The sequence below is a fragment of the Muscardinus avellanarius genome (assembly GCF_963383645.1).
Source record: "Muscardinus avellanarius genome assembly, chromosome: 15".
NCBI classification, from domain to species: Eukaryota; Metazoa; Chordata; class Mammalia; order Rodentia; family Gliridae; genus Muscardinus; species Muscardinus avellanarius.
Genome location: NC_137801.1, coordinates 57,140,371 through 57,165,011, shown reverse-complemented (window position 1 = coordinate 57,165,011; position 24,641 = coordinate 57,140,371). Strand labels below are relative to the sequence as shown.

The 24,641-nt window shown below is 42.8% G+C and overlaps 1 protein-coding gene across 1 annotated transcript; it reads left to right on the top strand.

The window, feature by feature from the left end:
* Positions 1-2,687: 2,687 nt before the first annotated feature.
* On the top strand, positions 2,688-24,564 carry CCT4 (chaperonin containing TCP1 subunit 4; the record flags this gene model as incomplete). Its single annotated transcript, XM_080711372.1, has 14 exons — positions 2,688-2,814; positions 5,389-5,441; positions 7,767-7,856; positions 8,921-9,029; positions 10,408-10,550; positions 11,191-11,312; positions 11,639-11,771; positions 12,397-12,536; positions 14,198-14,294; positions 14,579-14,689; positions 14,771-14,901; positions 15,046-15,280; positions 16,755-16,868; positions 24,487-24,564. The coding sequence occupies 14 exons, from the start codon at positions 2,688-2,690 to the stop codon at positions 24,562-24,564; spliced, it is 1,683 nt and encodes a 560-aa protein (XP_080567498.1).
* Between the last annotated feature and the right edge of the window lie 77 nt (positions 24,565-24,641).

Sequence of the window (24,641 nt, the reverse complement as noted above, 5' to 3'; positions counted from 1 at the left end):
CCCTGCGCCCCTCTTTCATGTACATATAGAATAAACGGTTTCTTTAGGTCTGGCAGGTGTAAAGCTGGGGCTAAGAGTAGGAGATGGAAAGCATGTGAAGGGGAGGAGGCCAGGTGTTCATGAAGGGGGCCCTTGGCCAGATCATACAGGAGTTTGGCAAGAATGGAGTAGTTGGGAATCCAGGCCCGAAAATAACCAGCAAGACCCAGGAAGGAAAGAATTTCATTTTTTGTGTTGGGGACCAGGAGAGTCTGGGTAAGATTCTTGCGGTCTACTGTGATGTTTTGTTTTGTTTTTTTTTTCCTGTGAAATGTTGAAACCTAAATAGGTGACCAAAGGGAGAGATAGTTGAGCCTTATCTGGTGAGGTCCGATATCCATGTTCAGCAAGGAAATTAGGCAAAAAGACGGTGTCTTGATAGGATTGATCTAAAGAGGGACTACATAGCAGAAGATCATCAAAATACTGGAGAAGGGTGGATTCAGAACATAAAGCATGGAATTGGGTTACAGTTTTTCTTTTCAGATGTTTACATACTAGCCATAACTGACTGAGATAGCAGTGTTTTAAACAACCTTGAACAGCAAAGGTTGGAATCCAAATGGGACAGACTCTCAGAAATGTTTTTTGGAGGGCTCACTATAGGCTGATTTATTTATTTATTTATTTATTTATTTATTTATTTATTGGTGGTACTGGGGTTCCTGGAAGCCCTTCTACCTTCGGGCTACAGTCCCAGACCTATTTTTTTTTTTTTTTTACATTTTTATTTGGAAACAGGGTCTCTTAAGCCAGCGAGGCTGGCTCTGAACCAGCGTGATCCTCCTATCTCCACCTACCAAGCACAGGGATTACAAGTGTGCGCCACCCTGCCCAGCCTTTAGGCTGATTTCTGAGTAGCAACTCATTTTATATCAGGGTTAGAGGCTGATCATCAGGATCAGGCCAATTAGCATACAAGAGTAGACTAAACTACTTTTTATAAATTTAAGACATTACAAATTTATTTGGCCTTGGGGAGCTGTCAGCTCCAGGTACAAAATAGAGCCGGACGATCACAGTCAGGTACCCTGCTATAGCCAGGCTCAGGCAGATAGCCTAAGTGGGACTTACCCAGCTGGAGCAGAGTGACAGAGGTGGTCAGGATGGCCAGTGGTGGTGGAGTGGAGAGCGAGTGCCCAGAAAGGAGGATGAGGCCGGCCGGCTCTGGGAGAGCCAGGAAGAGGGAGTCCTCTAGATAGAGGTGTCTCCCTACCATTTCGGCACCAATGAAAGTGAAAGTCTGGTGCAGAAAAAACCCAAGGCCAGCCATCGGAGATAAGCAAGCAAGCAAGCAAGCAAGCAAGCAAAAGCTTTATTAAGACAGCCCAGCTCCCTTTTATATCAGGCAGCTGGGGATTGTTTTGAAAAATAGGAGGGGGCTTCCGCTCACAGCAGAAAATGGCACGAAGTACAGGGTGTTTACTGATTGGGTGGTTCATACCCCAGTGAGTGTGTTATCAGGGAACTGGTTGTTGGGCATCCCGTGGCCCCCTTTGATGGGCTATGAGGTAGCCAGCACAATCCGGAAGAGAAGCCAGAGAGGCGCCATCTTTGGTGTGACTGGGCTGTTTATCCTAACACAGCCAGCCTCAGCAACTTTGTGAGGCCCTCTGCAACTTAGTGAGACCCTGTTTCAAAATAAGAGAATAAAAAACAGGGCTGGGGGTGTAGTTGAGTCGAATCCCCAACACTATCCCAAACACACCTGCTGGGTGTGTACAGTGCCCTTGGGTTCAACTCCCAATACTCGAAGAGAAAGAAAGCACCCACCCATAGCGAATCTATCTTTCTTTCTTTCTTTCTTTCTTTCTTTCTTTCTTTCTTTCTTTCCTTTCTTTCTTTCTTTTTGTGGTACTGGAAATGGAACTTTTCTACCCCCAGGGCTACACTCCCAGACCTATTTTATACTTTTTTTTTTTTTTTTTTTGAAACAGGGTCTCTTAAATTAGTGCGGGTGGCTTTGAACCTGCGCAATGCTCCTGTGTTTCTGCCTCTCAAGTGCGGGTAATTACAAGCCTGCACCACCACGCCCCGCCAGACTTATTTTTTATACTTTATTTGGAAACAGGGTCTCACTAAGTTGCTGAGAGCCTAAGTAACTGAGGCTGGCTTTGAACATGTGCGATCCGATTACAAGCGTGCGCCACCATGCCCGGCCATCCCAAATCCTTTCCGCAATTCAGGTCTTCAAGGCTGGATCTCAAAGCCAGCTGAGTCACGGCCATTAGTAAGCAAAGCCGGTGTCCCACCAGCTGTCCAACACGTCCTGAGTTTGCGGGAGACTCTTAGGCCCCGAGGGCGGAACGGAAGACACGGGTGTCCTCAACTCCCGCCTCTAAAAACCGCGCTGTCACTGCGCCCCTCGGCAAACCGGCCCAACGCCGTCAGCCCGGCAGCAGCGGGATTGAAGCCCCCGCCCGTGCGCATGCGCGTGCAGCCACCAGCCGGCGCGCGCCGGGCAGCCTCCTACGTCACGCCGGCGCCGCGCCGCCAGGAAGGCCCCCTAACCCGCCTCCGTCTCCTCCCGGCGCCGCGCCGCCTTCTGGAAGGTTCGTGAAGGCGGTGGGCGCGCCTTACGCTGCGGCCGGTCTCAATCCGTGTCCATCCGTCTTCTCAGAACCCGCGCAGATCTCACCACACTTGCCATGCCGGAGAACATGGCACCGCGGAGCGTGGCGGGCGCTGGGACTCCTGGCAGCCGCGGGAGAGGCGCCTACCAGGACCGCGACAAGCCGGCCCAGATCCGCTTCAGCAACATTTCCGCGGCCAAAGGTACCCGGCGGCCCCGCGGGCTCGAGCTCGGCCCTCGCCGCGGCCCGGGGTGGGGATGGCCGCTGCTGCCCTCGAGGCGGCCCTCCCAGGCCCCTGGGGGACGGTTTCTGTTTTTATGCTAGTGACTTCTCCCCGAGCACTGGCGGCCTGTGGATCTGCCAGTTGTGATCTCAGCCCCCATAGTTCTTCGTGTGGAGTTTCGCATTATTCCCGTCCAAACGCGGAGCACTGCCCGCCGCGGCTCCTCGGGAACTGGTACTTAGCAGTGGACGTTTACCTGCTTAATGGACTCGCTGGTAGACGGTCGTTTGCACAAGATGTTTTCAGCCTTCTGATTGTTATAAAACCACTTAAATAACGGTCATCAGCACAGTTATTGGGACTAATTGGATATTCGCGTCTGAACGGGGCGGGACCCATTGTGCTCGGATGTGGGAAATCGATGCCCCAGTCATTTTTCTGTACTCCACAGCTGGCACAATACTGTTACCCACATTGTGAACCATATACGTAATATTTAAAAATTGAACAAAAGAAGCTGGGCGCGGTTTCATCGTTCTTACGTTTCTGCAGTTAGGAAGCAGACACCTGTCTTGGTTCTTGTAGAACAAGTAGTAAGACTTGAATTTCATTCTCTGGTTGTGTTATTTTGTGGCTTTACGACCTTTAACTTAAGAGCCAAGGTTTTCTTTTTGTGTGTGGTACTGGGGGTGGAACCTAGGGGCAGTCTACCTTCAAGCCTCAGCATCTTAATGAGGCAGCAACTTAGCAAGATCCTGTTTCCAAATACAAAATAAAATTATCCTGGGGGTATAGGTTAGAAGTAGGCTCTTCAATTCAATCCCCAGTTTTCCCCACAGACAGGCATATGTATTATGATTCACACAATCTGAGTGATGGCATGGTGCCAGTTGTGGAATGTAGAAAAATGTCTAGGGCACAGTTCTGTGGTATATGAGAAAGGGAAAGATCTAAAGTCATTTTGTGTTGGACTTGTCAAAGCAAAGGGGATAGAATACTGTTCAATTCCAATTTCTCTTAGAAATTAATTATAAATGAAATAAAATAGAAACATTCTCATGGATACCTACTAGGAACATAACCTTGGAATAATAAAACTATATCCAAAGATGTTTTGATGATGACTAAAGACCACATTGTGTGTGTATGTGTGTGTGTGTCACACACAAACACACACACACACACACACACACACACACACACTGGGGATTGAACCCAGGGGCATTCTACCTCCGAGATACACCCCCCAGTCCTATATTTTATTTTGACACAGGGTCTCACTAAATTGTGGAGGGCCTCATGAAGCAGCTGAGACTGGCTGTGAATCTGCCATCATTTCTCAGCCACCCAAGTACTGGGATTGCAAGTTTTTGCCACCACACCTGGCTAAAGGCCACAATTTTTTGAGTTTTTGCTTTTGTTTTGTTGGTTTTGTCAAAGGATGTGTTGTTATCTGTAGCATTTTCAAGGTTTATACCACTGTGATTTGCTCTGTTGACAATGTTATTGAATTTTGCTGGGCATGGTAGTGCACCTTGTAATCCCCGTGCTTGGGAGGCGGAGACCGGAGGATCCCGCAGGTTTGAAGCCAGCCACGCTGGCTTAAGAGACTCTGTTTCCAAATAAAAATATTAAAAAATAGGCCTGGGAGTGTAGCCCAGAGGTAGAAGGGTTTCCAGGAACCCCAGTACCACCAAAAAAAAAAAAAAAAAATTAATTCCTATGTCCCATCTTTATATCATGCTCACAGTACCAAACAAAATTAAAATCTTTGATTGCAAAGATTATGCTATTGTGGAGAAAGAAAAATAAGTGAATTGTAAAATAAGTTAGGAAGTCTAGTGTGTCTTGCTGCTTGTCCTCTTAAGAAATAGAGGAAATAATACAATCTGCAATCAGGTTTTAACTAGGATTGTACCTTTTTGTGTGTGTGTGTGTGTATCTGTTACTAGGGATGAAACCTACCTCTGAGCTATACTCCCAGCCCTATTTTATTCTTTTTTCTTTTGAAACAGTCTTACTAAGTTGTGTAGGCTGGCCACAAACCTGTTGTCTTCCTGTCTGCCTCCCAAGTACTGGGATTATAATCCTGTGTCACCATGCCTGGTTTAGATTGTACCACTTTGATAAATTTTAAAATGTAATCTGCCATAAGCATAGCACAAATACTACATATAGTGACTGTAACAAAAATGCAAAGTATCAAAATATTAAAAGCAGCTGTGAAATCCTTGGGCTTGGGAGGCAGAGACAGGAAGATCACACAGGTTTGAAGCCAGCCGCATTGGCTTAAGAGACCCTGTTTCCAAATAAAAATATAAAATAGGTTTGGGAGTGCAGCCCAGAGGTAGAAGGGTTTCCAGGAACCCCAGTACCACCAAAATAATAAAAATAAATAAATAAATAAAAGTAGTAATATATTCTGTTCCTAGAAGTTATTATTAGACCTTAATTTTCCTTAGTGGACATAGTAAATTGCTGTATACCATAACTTAATATTCGAGAGGAAGACATGTAGCTTTTTAAATAGTTCATTTCTTTTTTCTTTTACAGCTGTTGCTGATGCTATTAGAACAAGCCTTGGACCAAAAGGAATGGATAAAATGGTAAACAGTTCTACAAGGTCTAATGAAGGGTCAAGACAAAACCCCGTTTAAAAAGTAAAAACTAGCCGGGCGTGGTGACGCACACTTGTAATCCCCACACTTGGGAGGCGGAGACTGGAAGGTCCCATAGGTTCGAAGCCAGCTCTCTGGCTTAAGAGACTCTGTTTCCACTGGGCGTGGTGGCACACGCTTGTAATCCCTGCGCTTGGGAGGCAGAGACAGGAGGATCGTGCAGGTTTGAAGCCAGCCGCTTGTGCTGGCTTAGGGAGACCCTGTTTCCAAATTAAAATGTAAAAATAGGTCTGGAAGTGTAGCCCAGAGGTAGAAGGGCTTCCAGGAACCCCAGTACCGCCCCCCCCCAAAAGGACTCTGTTTCCAAATAAAAATATAAAAATAGTTCTGGGGGTGTAGCCCAGGGGTAGAAGGGTTTTCAGGAACCCCAGTACCACCAAAAAAATAAATAAATAAAAACTAAGCCAGGCATGGTGGCATAATTCTTTAATTTTCCAGTATTTGGCTGAGGCAGGAGAATCTAGTTTGACACTAGCCTCAACAACTTAACAAGACTCTCAGTAACTTAGACCCTACTTCAAACTGAAAAATAAAATAGGGCTAGGGACATAACTCAGAGATAGACTGCCCTCTGGGTTTAATCCCCAGTACCACACAGAAACACAAAAAGTAAAAACAGCCCAGGCACAGGCTTCTAATCCCATTACTTGGGAAATCGAAGCAGGAGGATTTCAGATTCAAGGCCAACTTCAGCAAGTTAGATCCTGTTCCAAACTTTTCATATAAATATATATTTTTATGGTACTGGGGATTGAACCTAGGAGCATTCTACCCTGAAGCTACATTCTCTGCCTTGTTTTGTTTTGTTTTTTTGAAACAGGATCTCACTACTTGCTTAAGGCTGTCCTCAAATCTTTGATCCTCCTGTCTCCCAAGTAGTGAGATTACAGGCCTGTGCTTCCAGGCCCAGCTCCTGTTTGAAAATTTAAAAGATGATTATATCTCGGGGTAGTATGTCCCTGGTCTTAGTCCCCAGTTAAAAAAAAGTAAAAACTGCTAGAAAGATGCCATGAGAAGAGAAGGAGAGATTATTTTGTGTTGAACAAGACTTAATGGTAAATCGTATTTTGTTTAATGCTTTTTTGTGGTATTGGGAATGAAAAGCCTAGGGACATTCTACCTCTGAGCTAATACTCCCAGCTCTGTTTTATCTTTTATTTGGAAACAGGGTCTCACTGAGTTGTGGAAGGCCTCACTTAAGTTATTGAGGCTGGCCATGAACCTGCTATCCTCCTGTCTCCGCCTCTTTAAGTATTGGGATTACAAACATATGCCAGCAAGCCCTGTTTGTCTAAAGCAGTAAGAGTAGCCAGGTGTGGTTGCACACACCTATAATCCAAGTACTTGGGAGGCTGAGATAAGAGGATCACAGGTTCAAGATTAATCTCAGCAACTTGAGACCTGGTTTCGTGGAGGGGGGTGTACTGGGGGGGTGGAACTCAGGGCCTTTCCACCTCTGGGCTAAATCCCAACCCTATTTTATAATTAATTTGGAAACAGGGTCTCACTAAGTTGCTGAAAGCCTAAGTAGCTGAGGCTGGCTTTAAACCTGAACCTCCTGTTTCAGCTTCCCAAGTGCTGGGATTACAAGTGTGTGCCACCATGACCAACTGAGACCTGGTTTCTAAATAAAAAGGGATGATGGTATATAGCTCAGAGGTAGAATCTCTGGGGTCAATCTTAGTGCCAGTAAAAAAAGAAACTACTCTGAAGAAAGGCATTTATTTCTTTTATAATAGATTGCTTCTTAACATTTTTAAAGTATTATACTAATGTAAAGAAATACTTTGAAATTAAATATTACACAAACAAATTTCCTTAGTGTGAAGTATTCTATCCAGCATTGCTGTGTGTTTGTTTGTTTTGTTTTGTTTGCGGGTCTGGGGATGGAACCCAGGTGCATTCGACCTCCGAGCTACATCCCCTGCCCTATTTTTTATTCTTCATTTTGAAACCGGGTCTTACTGAGTTGCAGAGGGCCTCACTAAGTAGCTGAGGCTGTTCGCGAACCACGATCCTCTGGTCTCAGCCTCCCGAATGCTGGGATTACAAGCATGCGCCACTATGCCCAGCTGCAGCATTGCTGTTTTGAGGCCAGTGTGTCCCAACTTAGAGAGTAAAAGTAAAAAGACTAGGGGTTAGCTCAAAGGTAGAATACCCCTGGACTTAACCCCCACCCCCCAAAATAAAAAGCTTTTGTAGTGCTTTTAGGGTGTCATCTTGAAATCTAAACACTTTTTAAACATTTTTTAGATTCAAGATGGAAAAGGTGATGTGACCATTACAAATGATGGTGCCACCATTCTGAAACAAATGCAAGTGTTACATCCAGCAGCCAGAATGGTAAGTATAATTATAAATCAAGTTTGTTTTTCCACTGTATTTGGTAAAAAGAGTTGAATTTTTCCTTTTTAAACTGAATAGGCATATTTTAGGGTATATAGTGTTTCTTCTGTATGAAGTGGCAACAAAACATCAGTCAACCTTTCCACAGATGTGTGCTATACAGTTGAGAAGGGAGGATTAAAACATGAGTCACAGATCCAGGTGTGGCTCATGCTTGTAAACCCAGCATTTGGGAGGCTGAGATTGGAGGCTCAGGTTCAAGGATAGTTTCAGCTATTACTTAGTGAGGCCCCTTGCAACTCAATGAGACCCTGTTTCAAAATAAAGGATAAAAAAAATAAGGCTGGGGGTATATCTTGGAGGTAGAATGCCCCTGGGTTCCACCTCCAGTACTACAAAGAAAAAATATGGTTGAGGTATAGTTCAGAGGAAGAATGCCTCTGAGTTCAACCTTTTCTTCCAAAATAAGTATTAACTGGGTGTGGTGGCACACACCTGTAATCCCAGTACCTGGGAGACTTACACAAGGATTGAAGGTTCGAGGACAGCCTTAGCAGATAGTGAGACTCTCGACCTACTGATCCTGTTTCAAAATAAAAATAAAATGGGACTGGGTTTGTAGCTTGGAGGTAGAATGCCCCTTGGTTCAATCCCCAGTGCCACACATGAAAAACAAAGAAAAATAAATGAAATTAGAGTTAAAAAACAAATTAGAAGGCAAGAATTCAGTCTTCAAAATTCTGTGGTTGTGATACTGATGTGACTTTGTGTGTGGAAGGGTACTGAGGATTGAATCTAAAGGCAGTCTATTTTTGAGCTATACCCCCAGTCCTTTCTTTATTGTTTACTTTGAAACATAGTCTTATTAAGTTGTAGAGGACCTTGTACTCCTGAGGTTGCTGTGAACCTGTGATGGCCAGCCTCAGCCCTCCTGTCTCTGCCTCCCAAGTGTTGGGATTACAAGTGTGTACTACCACACCTGGCTGATGTGATCATTTAAATTAGATGTTCTTGGGGTGTCACATTTCTTATTGAGCATCTTGGTGTGTCTGTTTACATAGCTCGTGGAACTGTCTAAGGCTCAGGATATTGAAGCAGGAGATGGCACCACATCAGTGGTCATCATTGCTGGCTCTCTCTTAGATTCTTGTACCAAGCTTCTTCAGAAAGGTAGGTAGGAGATCCCTTACTACTGAGTAAAATGGCAGAAAATTAAAAAAAAATTGGGAATATTGAATTTGTTCTTAAGTAATACAGGATTTGATTCAATTTGGAATAACTATTTTTACCAGATTTTTATTTAGATTTTGCCATTTTGCTTCTGGTTTTTGCTAGGCTTTTTGTATGGCACTCAATAGAATTTTGCTTTTCAGAAATGGTATTAGGAGGTGTGCATGGTGGCACAGGCTTATAATCCTAGTACTTGGGATGATGAGACAGGAGGATCACAGGTTTGCAACCATCCTCAGCTACTTAGGCCCTCTGCAAATTAGTGAAACCCTGTTTCAAAATAAAGGGTAAAAAGCCTGGTGTGGTGGCGCACACTTGTAATCCTAGTATTTGGGAGGCTGAGACCTGAGGATCGTGGTTCCCGGACAGCCTCAGCTACTGAGGCCCTCCGTAACTCAGGGAGACCTGGTTTCAAAAATAAAGAATAAAAAATAGGGCAGAGGGTGTGGCTCGGAGGTCAGATGCCCCTGGGTTCCATCCCCAGACCCGCCAAAAAATATGAATAAATAAAATAAGAGTAAAAAATAGGGTTTGGGTATAGATAGCTTGGAGGTAGAATGCCCTGGGTTCAATCCCCAGCACCACCAAAAAAAAAAAAAAATGGTTTTGGTATAACTAATCTTTGATTCTTCAAAAGATGATTTGGAAGAGAAAATAAGGGTATTTGCTTTGGTAAATGGTGTTTAATCATAGTGATTATTTAGTTATTTTGCTAGAAGTGTGATGTTTTGAAAAGTGGTTTCAGCCAGGCGTGGTGGCATAAGCTTGTAATCCTAGTACTTGGGAGGCTTAGACAAAAGGATCCCAGGTTCACAGCCAGCTTTAGCTACTTTGTGAGGCACTCTGAAACTTAGATTCTATTTCAAAATAAAATATAAAGAAATAGGACTAGGGGTGTAGCTTGGAGTAGAATGCCCCTGAGTTAAATCCCTGGTTCTGAAAAAAAAAAAGTAAATAAGAAAAGTATAAAATTTGGTTTTAATGTTAGGTATCTCATGAATTGATCTATAAGTTGATCTATTTCAAATTGAATGGAGGTAAATTGTAGCCATATTTAGCAGTAAATGTTATTTAATCCTTTATGTTTATAACTAAACCAAAAATTTGTTTTTTATTAGAAATATTTGTTGGCTGGGGGTATAGCTTGGTGGTGTGCTTGCCTAGCATGTGTGAAGCCCTGGGTGTGATCCCCAGTACCACAAAGAAAAAATTATTTGTGACTGTTCTGACATTTTAAAGAATGGGAAAATTTTTAATTGTGGCAAATATGTGGTGTATCTTTCCAACATTTAAATAACTAGACTTTCATAAATGGCAGGGATTCATCCAACCATCATTTCTGAGTCATTCCAAAAGGCTTTGGACAAGGGCATTCAAGTCTTGACTGCCATGTCTCGACCAGTGGAACTGAGTGACAGAGAAACTTTGTTAAATAGTGCAACCACTTCCTTGAACTCAAAGGTGAGATGAGCACTGAGGGATAGTTATCAATTACTTGTTTAAGGTACTAGTTTTAATGCTGTGATTCTTAATGCTAACTAGTAAGTACATAAACATTAAATCTCAAGAGAGACTAGGGTCACTAATTGTATAGCAGTGTTTGTGTTAAGATTAAGACAAGAGGAGCCGGGTGTAGTGGCACAAGATTGTGATTCCAGCATTCGGGATGCTAAGACCGGAGGATCAAGGTTTGCGGACAGCCTCAGCCACTTAGTTAGGCCCTGCACAACTTAGACCCTGTTTCAAAATAGGGCTAGTGGTGTAGCTTGGAGGTAGAATGCCCCTGGGTTCTATCCCCAGTACTGTAAAAAAAAAAAAAAAAAAAAAAAAAAGTTTTTGAGTTTTGTATGAAACTATCAGTAATCTGGGCAAACCCAAATACTTTGTTATAATCCAAGAGAAAAGCAAGCATACATATTTTTATTATGTGCCACTAGTGACTGACAACCTGAGTGGAAAAGGTAGTTTTGTGTAGTGTTTTGTCATGTGCTGCTTTCTCTCCACTCAACCCTAAAATGATTGTGACTCTTTGAGTGTCTTTTGTCATTGAAAAATTAAAGGACATTTTCCATCGTGAAGGTAACTGTTTTGTTAATTCTAGGTTGTCTCTCAGTATTCAAGTCTGCTTTCTCCAATGAGTGTAAATGCTGTGATGAAAGTGATTGATCCAGCCACAGCTACTGGTGTAGATCTTAGAGATATCAAAATAGTAAAGAAGCTTGGGTAAGCATTCTCATTACAACTATAATGTTGACAAAAATAAGCAAATTATGTAAAAAAGATCATGATGAAAAGTCAAAAGGTTAAATGAAAACCACCTAAATGAAAGTCACAAAGCTTTCTTGAACTTGTTGTTAGTATGGGAATCTCAAGGTGTATATAGTCTCATGATGGAAGGACAGCAGTGGATCGAATTGTTCCCAGGAATGGGTACTAATAAATATGAGGCCAAAGCATGTTTCATTGGACTGATGATTTTTAATGTTAGGAATCTGTTAAATACTCAGATTTCTACCTTCTCTAAACTATCTCTTCCTTGTTTTCGCTAGAGGGACAATTGATGACTGCGAGTTGGTGGAAGGACTAGTTCTCACCCAAAAAGTGGCCAATTCTGGCATAAACAGAGTTGAAAAAGCAAAGATTGGGCTTATTCAGTTTTGCTTATCTGCTCCCAAAACAGATGTAAGTAGAATCTAAGTGAATTGGTTATTGTTTAATTTTCTAATAACTTGTTAAAAAAGATACAGATCTTGGACTGGGGATGTAAAGTTTAACGGCTTAATAGAACCAGCAGTGTCCTTGTCCAATTCTGAGCAAGCCATAGAGAAAGGGATACAACTAAAATTGCTTCTATGGTACATAATATTGTTTGTAAGTAAAAGAAGATAGCAGTGGATATAGTTGAAAGTAAAAGACCCAAATTTGTGTATATATACATTTCCAAGCCTTTTTTAATGTATGTCTATATAATTTATTGTTCTATATGATTTTGGCTGACTTTATTTAAATACCTTCTTTTTCTACCGTGTGTCATGGGGCACGCTTGTAATCCCATCATTCAGGAGGCTGAGATCGGAGAATTGCAGTTCCTGGACAGCCTCAACTACTTAGTGAGGCCCTCCACAATTTGTGAGACCCTGTTTCAAAATAAAAAATAGGGCAGGCAGTGGGTCTAGCTCAGAAGTCGATTGCCCCTGGGTTCCATCTCCAGACCTGCAAAAAAATTATAATAATAAATAAATAAATATCTTACTTTTCACTTGAAATCTCTTAGTGCAAATTATTAATGTTTTCTTTTTCTAAACAGATGGATAATCAAATAGTGGTTTCTGACTATGCCCAGATGGACCGAGTGCTGCGAGAAGAGAGAGCTTATATTTTAAATTTAGTGAAGCAAATTAAAAAAGCAGGATGTAATGTCCTTCTCATACAGAAATCTATCCTAAGGTGTGGACTATATATTTTGTTAATCCTTTAATTATATTGATTTTGAATACCCAGTAGCTTGCTTTGTTGTTGCTGTTGTGCTGTGAATCAAACCCAGGGCTTTACACATACCAGGCAAGCACTTGACCACTGAGCTATATTCATAGCACCCACTATAATTTTTTAAGGTATAGTTTGCTGGTCCTGTTGGTGTGTGTCTGTAACCCCAGTACTTGGGAGGCTGAGACAGGAGGATTACAAGTTTTAGGCCCAGTCTTAACAATGAAAACCTGTTTCAAAATAAATAGGACTGGGTGGGGGAGTGGCTTGGAGGTAGAATGCCCCTGGGTTCAATCCCCAATATCAAAAAGAAAAGAAACTGTTGAGTATAAACTACCAGAAATCTAGAGTGAATTTATTTTTTGGGAGCAACTTTTTTCTTTTTGTCTTTTTTTGGGGGGGGGGGCTGGGGATTGAGCCCAGGGCTCTTCTACCTCTGAGGTATACTACCAAACCGGTTTATTTTATATTTTTAGATGGGGTGTCTCACTAAGTTTCTGAGAGTCTAGCTAAGTTGCTGAGGCTGGTCTTGAACCTGCAAAGTAAAGGGGGGTATGTGGTTTAGTAGTAGAGTACTTCCTGGGCTCATTACCTAAATGACAAACAGTCCATAAATAAATAAGTAGTGGGTTCTCTTCCCTTTGTGATTAAAAAGTATGGACAATAAATCTTTCTAGAAAGAGATCTTAAATAGTAACTATATGAAATACCTTGTTTTTAAAAGCTAAGTTTGATCTAAAAGTAGTTAACTATAAAAGACACTAAAGGCCCAGGCAATTGCTTATGTTAAAATGTAGTCCTTAGCTGGACATGGTGGCACAGGCCTATAATCCTAGGACTTGGAAGGCTGAAATAAGAGGATCCCAGGTTCTAGGACAGCCAAAACAAGTAGTGAGACTTTGATCAACCTAGCTAGACACTGTTTCAGAATAAAAATGAAAATAGGGCTTCGGGTGTAGCCTGGGGTAGAATGCCCCTGGGTTCAATTCCCAGTATTAAAAAAGAAAAAAAATGAGTTCTTGCCAAAGTTGGTGTTGTAGGCCTGTAATCCCAGTACTTCAGAGGCTGAAATAGGAGAATTGTAGGTTTGAAGTTGGCCTCAGCAATTTAGTGAGACCCTGTTTTAAATAAAAAAAATTATTTACAAGTCTGAACTGACCCCTTTTTTTCTCCTTCAATATTTTCTTCTAATAGGTAGGCACGTTCCCATGTACTACATTCATGTGTTATGCCAGAAAGTACTATGTGCCACTACACCTTGCTGAAATTAAGAATTTTGAAACAGGAATGGTGGCGAATGCCTGGAATCCTAGTACTTGGAAGGCCAAGACAGGAGGATGTTGGGTTCAAGGACAGCCTTAGCAGTGTAGTGAGATTCTCAGAACCTAGTGAGACCCTGTTTCTAAACAAAAAATAAAGCGGGCTAGGGGGTGCAACTTGGAGGTAGAATTCTCCTGGGTTCAATTCCCAGTTACACACACACAGACAAGAATTTTGAGCTTATAATTTAAAGCATTTTTCTTCACAAATAGTATAATTAGCAAGTTGAACATTAAAACCTTAAGAGCTGTTAAACTGAAAATTTTCACCTAGCATTAACATAAGCACATTTTATATTTTAGAGATGCTCTTAGTGATCTTGCATTACATTTCCTGAATAAGATGAAGATTATGGTGATTAAAGATATTGAAAGAGAAGACATTGAATTTATTTGCAAGGTAAGCTTAATACCTGTATGTAAAATTTTAAGGGTATGGTGGCACATGCATATGATCCTAGTACTTGGGAGGCTGATAGGAGAATCATAGGTTCAAAGCCAGCCTCAACAGTTTACAATGAGGCCATCGACAACTTAGTGAGACCTTCTTTCCAGATTAAAAAAAAATAGAATTAGGGTTGGGATGTAGCTCACAGGTAAATTCCCTTGAGTTCAGTCCCTAGTACCACACAAAAAGCGCATCAATTAAATGTATTGATTTATGTATTTAATTTTTTTCCTCAGACAATTGGAACCAAACCAGTTGCTCATATTGACCAGTTCACTGCTGAAATGTTGGGTTCTGCCGAGTTAGCTGAGGAGGTCAATTTAAATGGTTCTGGCAAAATGCTCAAGGTATTTTATTTGCCTGGGGCGGTATTGATTTTAGTTTTAACCTTTACCTCAAATAATTAATTTAAAAGTTGTGTCTTAAAGATTACAGGCTGTGCAAGCCCTAGCAAAACAGTTACAATTGTCGTCCGTGGTTCTAACAAGTTGGTGATTGAAGAAGCTGAGCGTTCCATTCATGATGCCCTTTGTGTTATTCGCTGCTTAGTGAAGAAGAGGTAATATAAATGATAGCATTACATAAGTAATATTCTGAACATTAAAACTTCTATATTTTGACTAATTTCAAAGTATAAAGAATAAATGTTAAAAATAGCTTTCTGTTGGGTAAAATATTCATCTAAAAATCCTGTGAATTTCAGAGCTCTTATTGCAGGAGGTGGTGCTCCAGAAATAGAGTTGGCCCTTCGATTGACTGAATACTCACGAACACTGAGTGGCATGGAATCCTACTGTGTTCGTGCTTTCGCAGATGCTATGGAGGTCATTCCATCTACACTAGCTGAAAATGCTGGCCTGAATCCCATTTCTACTGTAACAGAACTAAGAAACCGGCATGCTCAAGGAGAAAAAACTACAGGCATTAATGTCCGCAAGGTAATAACTTAACCTTCAGTTATAGCAGAAGATGTTAATAGAAAAACATTAAATATGAGACCTGCTGCAAGCTAATGTATGCCTTTGAGAGTAAAAGTGATGTGTTAATGGGAAGAGTTTATTAGCCCTACCACTTAGCAAAGTTTTACTTAGTGTGTTCTTCAGTTGATCAAATAGAGGTAATTAATAGTTACCTCAAGCCAGACGTGGTGGTGCACACTTACAACCCAGTACTTGGGAGGCTGAGACAGGAAGATTGCAGTTCGAGGACAGCATTAGAAAACTATGAGACCCTCATTAACCTAGTGAGACCCTGTTACAAAATGAAAAAAAAAAAATTAGCCAGGCATCACCATGTTTGTAATCCAAGTACTTGGGAAGCTGAGGCAGGAGGACTGCAGGTTCGTTTTACTTAGCAAGATCCTCTGTAACTTAGTGAGACCCTGTTTCAAAATAAAAGAATAAAATCAGGTTGGGGGTAGTTGAATGCCCTGTGTCCCATCCCCGGTACACAATAAATAAAAATTATAGAAATTAAAAACGGGTTTAGGGGTGTAGTTTGGAGGTAGACTGCCCTTGGGTTTAATCCCCAGTGTACTCACACACACAGATTTACCTCATAGATCTGTTATGAGGACTAAATGCATTACTATGTAAATATTAACCATTGCCCCTGTTGTTGAACAACAGCTAGTATAAAATGTATGGTAAACACATGGGATATAACATGCCCCATGTTGTGGTGCTGGTAAATTGAACCTAGGGGATTTCTAGCTATGAGCTAGATCTCTAGCCATTTTTTATTTTGAAACAAGGTTTCAACAGGTTGTCCAGGCAGACCTTGAATTTGCAATCCTTCCATCTCAACCTCCTAAGTACTGAAATTATAGGTATGCACCCAGGGGACCCTTTATATTGTTTTATTTGTTTTTTGTTTGGGGGGGGTATTTTGCAGTACTGGAGATTGGACCCAGGGACATTCTACCTCTAAGCTACACTCCCAGCCGTGTGTGTGTGTGTGTGTGTGTGTGTGTGTGTGTGTGTGTGTGTGTGTGTTGCTGGGATTGAGCTCAGGGGCATTCTACTTTTGAGCTATACCCCCAGCCCAATTTTTTCTTTATTTTAAAACAAGGTCTCACTAAGTTGTGGATGGCCTCACTATGTAGCTGAGGCTGGCCACAAACCTGGATCCTCCTGTCTCAGCCTCCCGAGTACTGGGATTATAAGTGCGCTTCACCATGTCTGGCTAATTTTTTTTTAAGTTTTTTGGAGTTGGGATTGGGGGGAAATCCAGTATTCAGGTATTCCAAAATGTAGTTGGAATACAACCTGCAATGTAGAGAAGAGCTTAGAATATTTTACCCTAATGTGCCTAGAACTAAAGGAAATCTAGATTTGAAAAGGTCTTGACATACTGATGACGAGGTATATTATTACAAACTTAATACTAAAAGCAACTTCTGCTGATTTGTAGGGTGGTATTTCCAATATTTTGGAGGAAATGGTTGTTCAGCCTCTGTTGGTTTCAGTCAGTGCTCTGACCCTGGCAACTGAAACTGTCCGGAGCATTCTGAAAATTGATGATGTGGTAAGCATACTTTTGTAAGTTTTTCTACAAGGTCAGAAAGGCTTATTTTTTAAATTGGTGGTGGGGTTTTGGTTGTTGGTGTTGTTTGGGGGAACAGATGTTTGCTAATTATCAAGGTGATAGCAGTTTATACTTAGTTTTTTCCCACCTATAAAAATGAGTGACAATTTGGATAATTGCCTTAAAAATCTTCCAACCTTAAGAATCTATCATTACAGGTTTTGAAACTTAAGTTTTTCTCTTATCAGGTAAACACTCGGTAATCTGGACAGCACTGGCTGACTGGCACCATTGTGGCTCCCAGTACTGCGGCTAGAGTGGAAGAAGATGGTCTTGGTGCTCCCTTAACTGCCTGGGAGATTGTTTCCTCTGAATTCCTAGCCTTGGTCTTCCAGTTGGCATTTGTTTGAAATAGTATTAAAACAGCTTAATTAAAAAATTAAATATTTCATTTCAAATGACAGATTAGTATATCCCACCAACACTGTTTTTGTTTTTGTTGTTGTTTTAACCTATGTAAGAACCCCCCCCCCCCTAGCCAGGTATGGTGGTGCATATTTGTAATCCCAGCATTTGGGAGGCTGAGACAGGAGGATCACGGTTGGCAGCCAGCCTCAGCTACTTAGGCCCTTTGCAACTCAGTGAGACCATGTTTTAAAAGAATAAAAAATAGTGCTAGGGGTGTACCTCGGAGGTAGAATGCCCCTGGATTTCATCCCCAGTACTGCAAAAAAAAATAAAAATAAAAAAAACAAGCTGGTCATGGTTGTTGTATGCTTTAATCCCAGTACTTAGGAGGCCAAGACAGGAGGATCACAGGTTCATGGCCAGCTTTAGCTACTTAGGCCATGTGTAACTTAGTGAGACCCTTTTTCAAAACTGAATAAAAAATAGTGCTGGGGGTGTATCTTGGAGGTAGATGCCTCTGGGTGCAGTCTCTAGTTCTGTGCCCCCCCCCAAAAAAAAAGCATAGTACTTATGCTATTTAAAAATTGAACAAAGCCAGATATAGTGGTGCATACCTATAATCCCACTACTTGGGAGGGGGAGACTGGAGAAGCTCAGGTTTGAGGCCAGCCTCAGCAAATGAGTGAAACCGTTTCAAAATAAAAAATGACTGAGTTGGAGCTCAGAGGTAGAACATGCCCAGCTGTTTTACTCGTTTTAAACATCTTGATTGCCACTGTCCTGGTCCATTCATCATCATAACCATGAATAGGATAAAGTATAACTGGTTTCTTCTTTTGTTTTAGGCACTTTTCAGTCTTGACACATTTTAGCTAGTGATCTTTGTAAATTTGTCAAGCCACACTTTCTGTTGTGAATTGAGTTCCTTAATCAGAAGTAATGCTGTAGCAGTGTATAAGACTTTTTTGGTACTGAGGATGGAACCCAGGGGCATTTTGCCATTTTACCTTTTTTTTTTTAAGTTGCTGAGTGCCTCACTAAGTAGCTGAGGCTGGATTTGAACCTGTGTGATCCTCCTGTCAGCTTCACAAATGCTAGGATTATAAGCATGAGCCACCATGGGTGACTCTTTAAGACATTATACAGGTGTTAGTTTGGCAGAGAGAAGCATTGCCTGGAGGCAAGACAAGTCTCATTCTGAGTCTACCGTAAGGACAACCCTGCCCTTGCCATAATATAATGCTCCGTTGTAATCAGTCCTGGTAGCTGAGGCGTGGTAGTGTCTCAAGGACTTGGTATTTTTCCTGCTGTCAGGTTTGGCACTCATCAGTTCAGCATAACTAGGAGGAGCCTTGGTAATTGAAAGTCTGTCACTAAGTCCATCTGCCTTTTTTTTTTTTTGGCGGTACTGGGATGGAACCCAGGGACATTCTACCTCCGAGTTACACTGCCAGCCCTACTTTTTATTATTTTGAAACAGGGTTTCACTAAGTAGCTGAGGCTGTCTTTGAACCTGTGCCATCCTTTCTGAGCCTCCCAAGTACTGGGATTACAAGGGTGCGCCACCACGCCCGGCTTGCCATCATCATTTTGTTTATGCCCCATGGAATGGTTGGAGAAAGAAACTGGTCTCCACAGAACAGGTCATACTTTCCACTTGATTATTAGAATTCTTTTCTGAGGTCATGATCTGATGAGCATTCACATGGGACCCAAATATTACTAGTTTTCCAATAGTGTTAGTTTCAAGCCCCTGGCTGTCCAGCCAAACCTTTTGCTACAACCTATGAACCTATACCTGTTCGTTCCATTTCTAGTCATGTCCTTCCCAAAACAGCGCACAACTAGGTGCACTGTCCAGAATTCTGCCCACTGGGAGAATTTCCCTTTACTATCCTTCAGAGATGTCTCAGAAAGGGGCTATAGTGCCTACCTTTGGGTGGTGCCTGCATACATTCAGCCATCAGGAGGTGCAGCAGAGAGGCAGAAGTGGGCACCCTTGGGCATTTGGGTCATATCTTATGTGCCTTCAAGGTATGCTCAGGCCCAATCATGCATATACTACTTTTGTTTGAAAAAAGAGTGCTAGTCTATCTTGCCATGAGTTCACCAGTGGGAGCCTGCCAGTCTCCAAATATCTCTATCTGCCACTTCAGATGCTATTGCATGTGCAAGCGTCAGAGCAGCTGCAGAGCAGCCTGGGCCTGTTGCAGACCCTCTGTTCTGGGATTCTATAGAAACCAGCAGTATTTTGAGTCACTCACCAAGTGGGTCAGAATAGTAAGCCCAAAGCTGGGCATGGTAGCACATGTTTGTAATCCCTGTCCTGGGAGGCTGAGACAGGACGATCGTATTTTAGTGAGGTTCTCAGCAACTTATGAGACCCTATTTCCAAATAAAATATAAAATAGGTCTGGGAGTATAGGCTGGAGGTAGAAAGCCTCGGTTCCACATCCAGTACCACCAAAAAAAAAAAGTAAGCCCAAATGAGTAATGTTGCCTCCAAAATCCAGAGACTTAATAAACATGCCTCTTAGTTGTAGGAGGCACCAGATACAACTCATCCTCCACCTTAAAAGGGGATATCTCATACACTACTAGACTCATGTCTCTGAGGTAGAAATCTGGACTTTCGTGATCATTTCCCATCCTTTGGCGTGCAAAAGTCTTACCAGTAAGTCTGTAGTACTTGTTGCTCACTAGGTCCAGCTGGCATAATGTTATCAGTATAATGGACCAGCGTAGCACTTGGAAAGATAATCAAAATCCCTGTTTTAAAATAAAATAGGGATGGGAGCTGGGTGTGGTGGTACATGCTTATAATCCTGGTACTTGGGGGGCTAAGACAGGAGGATTGCAGGTTTGAGGATAGCCTCAGCAAATAACTTCTCATTAATTTAGGGAGACTCTGTTTCAAAATAAGTTAGGGCTGGGGGTACAGCTTCAAGGTAGTGGGTTCAATTCCCCCACTGACCCCCACACATAAGAAAGACTTATTTAGAAAATAAGACTGGGAATGTAGCTCAGAGGTTGAACCCCCTGGGTTTAACCCCCTGCAATACACACACACATGGAAGTTTAGGCAGAGGAATCACTTTGAGGCCAGAACTCCCAAGGCCAGCCATGGCAACATAACAAGATCCTATTCCCCCTCACTTCTCAAAAAAAAGTAAAAAGTATATTTTGTCACCAGGCATGGTGGCACACGCTTGTAATCCCAGTATTTGGGATGCTGAAACAGGATCACATTTCGAGGACAGCCTCAGCTACTTAGGCCCTTTGCAACTCAGACCCTGTTTCAAAATGAAGAATAAAAATAGTGCAGGGGGTGTAGCTCAGAGGTAGAATGCCCCTGGGTTCTGTCCTCAGTGCAAAAATAAATAAGTAAAAACTATAGGACTGGGAAAGTATGTCTAAAACAATTGCATATGAATAGCACAAAAAAAGAAATTCTGCCAGGCGTGGTGGCGCACGCTTGTAATCCCCGCGCTTGGGAGGCGGAGACAGGAGGATCGCGCAGGTTCGAAGCCAGCCGTGGCGTAAGAGACCCTGTTTCAGAAATATAAAATAGGACTGGGAGTGTAACCCTGAGGAAGAAGGGCTTCCAGGAACCCCAGTACCACAAAAAAAAAAGAAATTCTGCTATTTGGTAATTACATATATTATTCCATTTGTATGAAGTCTTAACAGTTGAGGGGAATAGAGAATAGGCTAGGAAAGGGGCGTAAGGAATCTGGGAATGGAAATGTTCTAGATATTAATAGAATGAGTTTTATGTATGGACATATTTGTCAGGATTCATTTAACTACATTCTACATGTTTCACTAGCCAACAAAGTCACAGCTGGGCATGGTGGCGCACACTTGTTATCCCACCATTCAGGAGGCTGAGACAGGATCACAGTTCATGGACAGCCTCAGCTACTTAGCAAGATCCTTTGCAACTCATTGAGACCCTGTTTCAAAAATAAAAACACTAAAAAATAGGGCTGGGGGTGTAGCTCCGAAGTACAATGCCCCCCAGGGTTCCATCCCTAGCACTGCAAAATTAAATAAAAATAGCCAGGCGCAAGCTTGTAATCCCCGCGCTTGGGAGGCAGAGACAGGAGGATCGCGCAGGTTTGAAACCAGATGTGCACGCTGGCTTAGGAGACCCTGTTTCCAAATAAAAATAGAAAATAGGTCTGGGAGTGTAGCCCGGGGGTAGAAGGGCTTCCAGGAACCCCAGTACCACCAAAATAAATAAAAATAAAAAAAGCAGGGCATGGTAGCACATGTTTGTAATCTGCAGGTTTGCAGCCAGCCTCAGCTATTTAGGCCCTCTGCAATTTAGTGAGACCCTGTTTCCAAATGAAGGATAAAAAATAATTCTAGGGAACCAGGTGTGATGGCGCACGCTTGTAATCCCAGGATTTGGGAGGCTGAGACCAGAGGATCGCGGTTCGCAGAAGCCCTTTGCAACTCAGACCCGGTTTCAAAATAAAGAATAAAAAAATCTTATTATGATGTCATATGTCTTTGTGTGTGTGTAACTGGGGATTGAACCCAGGGCCATTATACCTCTGAGCTATGTCCCCAGCCCTGTTTTAATTTTTTTTTTCTTTTTTTTTTTGCGGCTCTGGGGATGGAACCCAGGGGCATTCAACCCCCGAGCTACAGCCCCTGCCCTATTTTTTTAATTCTTTATTTTGAAACCGGGTATGAGTTGCAGAGGGCCTAAGTAGCTGAGGCTGTCGGCGAACCGCGATCCTCTGGTCTCAGCCTCCCAAATGCTGGGATTACAAGCATGTGCCACCACGCCCGGCTTTATTCATTTTGAAACAGGGTCTCACTAAATTTTGGAGGGCCTCACTAAGTAGCTGAGGCTGGCTGGGAACCTGCAATCTTACTGTTTTAGCCTCCCAGATACTGGGATTACAAACTTGATACAAGCTTGCATCACCCTACCCAGATGTGATTTTCTTTTTCTTTTCTTTCTTTTTTTTTCTTCAGTATGAGGATTGAATTTTGGGGGATTCTACCTCTGAGATACACCCCCAACCCTATTTTCTATTTTGAAACAAGATCTCATTAAGTTGCAGAAAGCCTCACTAGGTAGCTTAGGCTGACTGAGAACCTGAGATCCTGTCTCAGCCTCTTAAGTACTTGTATTACAAGTGTACTCCACCATGCCTGGCTTTTAAAAAAATTTTTTTGTTTTTTATTTTTTATTTTTTAGCAATGGCGATTGAGCACAGGTGCAGTCTACATCAGTCTACATCTAAGCTATACCTCTCAACCGCATTTGTTTATTTTCGCAGTACTGGGGGTTGAACCTAGGAGCATTCCACCCCCAGCCCTATTTTAAAACATTTTTAGGCCCTGCAGTGGAGCATGCTTGTAATCCCAGCGCTTGCGCTGAGACAGGAGGATTGCACAGGTTCCAGGCCAGCCTCAGCTATTTAGTGAGGCTCTGAGCAATTTAGTGAGACTCTATTTCCAAATAAATTATAAAATAGGGCTGGCGGTGTAGCCCTGAAGTAGAAAGGCCCTGGGTTCCACCCCCCAGTACCAAAAAAATAAAATTATTTATTACTACTATTATTATTATTACTAATATTTTGCAGTACTGGGAGTGGAAGCCAAGGGCATTCTACCTCTGAGTTACACCCCAGCCCTATTTTTTAGTCTTTATTTTGAAACAGGGTCTCACTGAGTTGCAAAGGGCCTTACAAAGTAGCTCAGGCTGGCCGAAAACCACCATTCTTCTGTCTCAGTCTCCCAAATGCTGGTATTACAAGCGTGTGCCACCACGCCTGGTTACTCCTGTCCTATTTTTTATTCTTTATTTTGAAACAGGGTCTCACTAAGTTATGGAGGGCCTCACTAGCTAAACCTCCTGTCTCCGCCTCCCAACTACTGGGATTACAAGCGTGCCCCACCATGTCTGGCTTTTTAAATTTATTTATTGGCACTAGGACTGAACTCGGGCATTCTGCTTCTGCGCTATGTCCCCAGATATTTTTATTTTTGTTTTGAAACAGGATCTCTTGCAGAGAGCTACACTGCTGAGGCTGTCCTAGAGCCTATGAGTTGTCTCAGCCAGTGGAGTACTGGGATTACCGGCGTGCCATGCCCTCCCGGCAAGGATTAGCCTTTTAAGGCAGGAGGTACAGAGGGAAGGTGCCATTTGAAGCGCCCAAATCCCAAGTGTGTAGTTGGTGGAAGTGAGGTGCGGGTGGTAGCGTGTATAGTCACGGTCGGGCTCTCTTGTCCTCCAAACCTGCCACTCCCGACCTTGCACCATCATTTACAGGTGGACTCCCAACTCTGGGCTTTAGTTAGGACTAGAACAAGGCAGGCGGGACAACTAGTAGCCTCCTTCTCATTGGAGGAGCCCTCAGGTCAATCAGCGGAGAAGGCCCTACACTCCCCATTCTCTGGCCCCTGTAGCAGCCAGACCCAGCAACTAGTCTGAGACCAGCGCACAACGTTTTTCTACTCCTCTGTCTCCTAACACGTTATTTCAACCAATAAAAACTCCTTTTCTTCGCGAAGCGAGTTGTCCAAATAGTATAATGCGAGACATCTGCGTTTTAGACGCAAAAGAGGGGAAGCAGCGTCCTGTTCAGTCTGTGAGCCTTCTAAAACAGCAAAGACTCAGTACTGACGCCTGCCAGCCAGCAACTGGATAGCAACGCATATATGTTAGTAATAATTTTAACAACTGCCAAGGGACTATTATTTGAGCGACTCCCTTGAAGTTTAAACTCAGCTTTGGCTTGCTGAGGTAGAGCCAGTCATATATATAGTTGTAGCAACGCTTCCAGAATGCCCAGTTAAAACGCACGTTTGAGCCGGGCGTGGTGGCGCACGCTTGTAATCCCAGCATTCGGGAGGCTGAGAGCAGAGGATCGCGGTTCGCAGAAAGCCTCAGCTACTTCAGTAGTGAGGCCGTCGGTAACTCAGTGAGACCCGGTTTCAAAATAAAGAATAAAAAAAAAAAAAAAGAAAGAAAGAAATAGGGCAGCGGGTGTAGCTCGGAGGCCTAATGCCCTTGGGTTCCATCCCCAGGCCCGCAAAAAAAAAAAAAAAAAAAAAGACAAAGAATAAAAAATAGGGCTGGGGTTTGTAGCTTGGAGGTAGAATGCCCCTGAGTCCCATCCCCAGTACCGCAAAAACAAAACAAAATCCCGCATGTTTGTACTGTAAACTTATCACCTCCGGAAAGAGAAACGGAACGGAGGACTCGGGTCCTGGGCGGCAAGCGGGGGATTTGCGCGGCTTTGGTCCCTCGCGGCTCCCGTAGCGTCCCTAGTAACCGCGCCCCTAGTAACCGCCCGCCCAAGCCGGGAGCCGCCAGCGCCCGGAGCCGCGCCACCTACC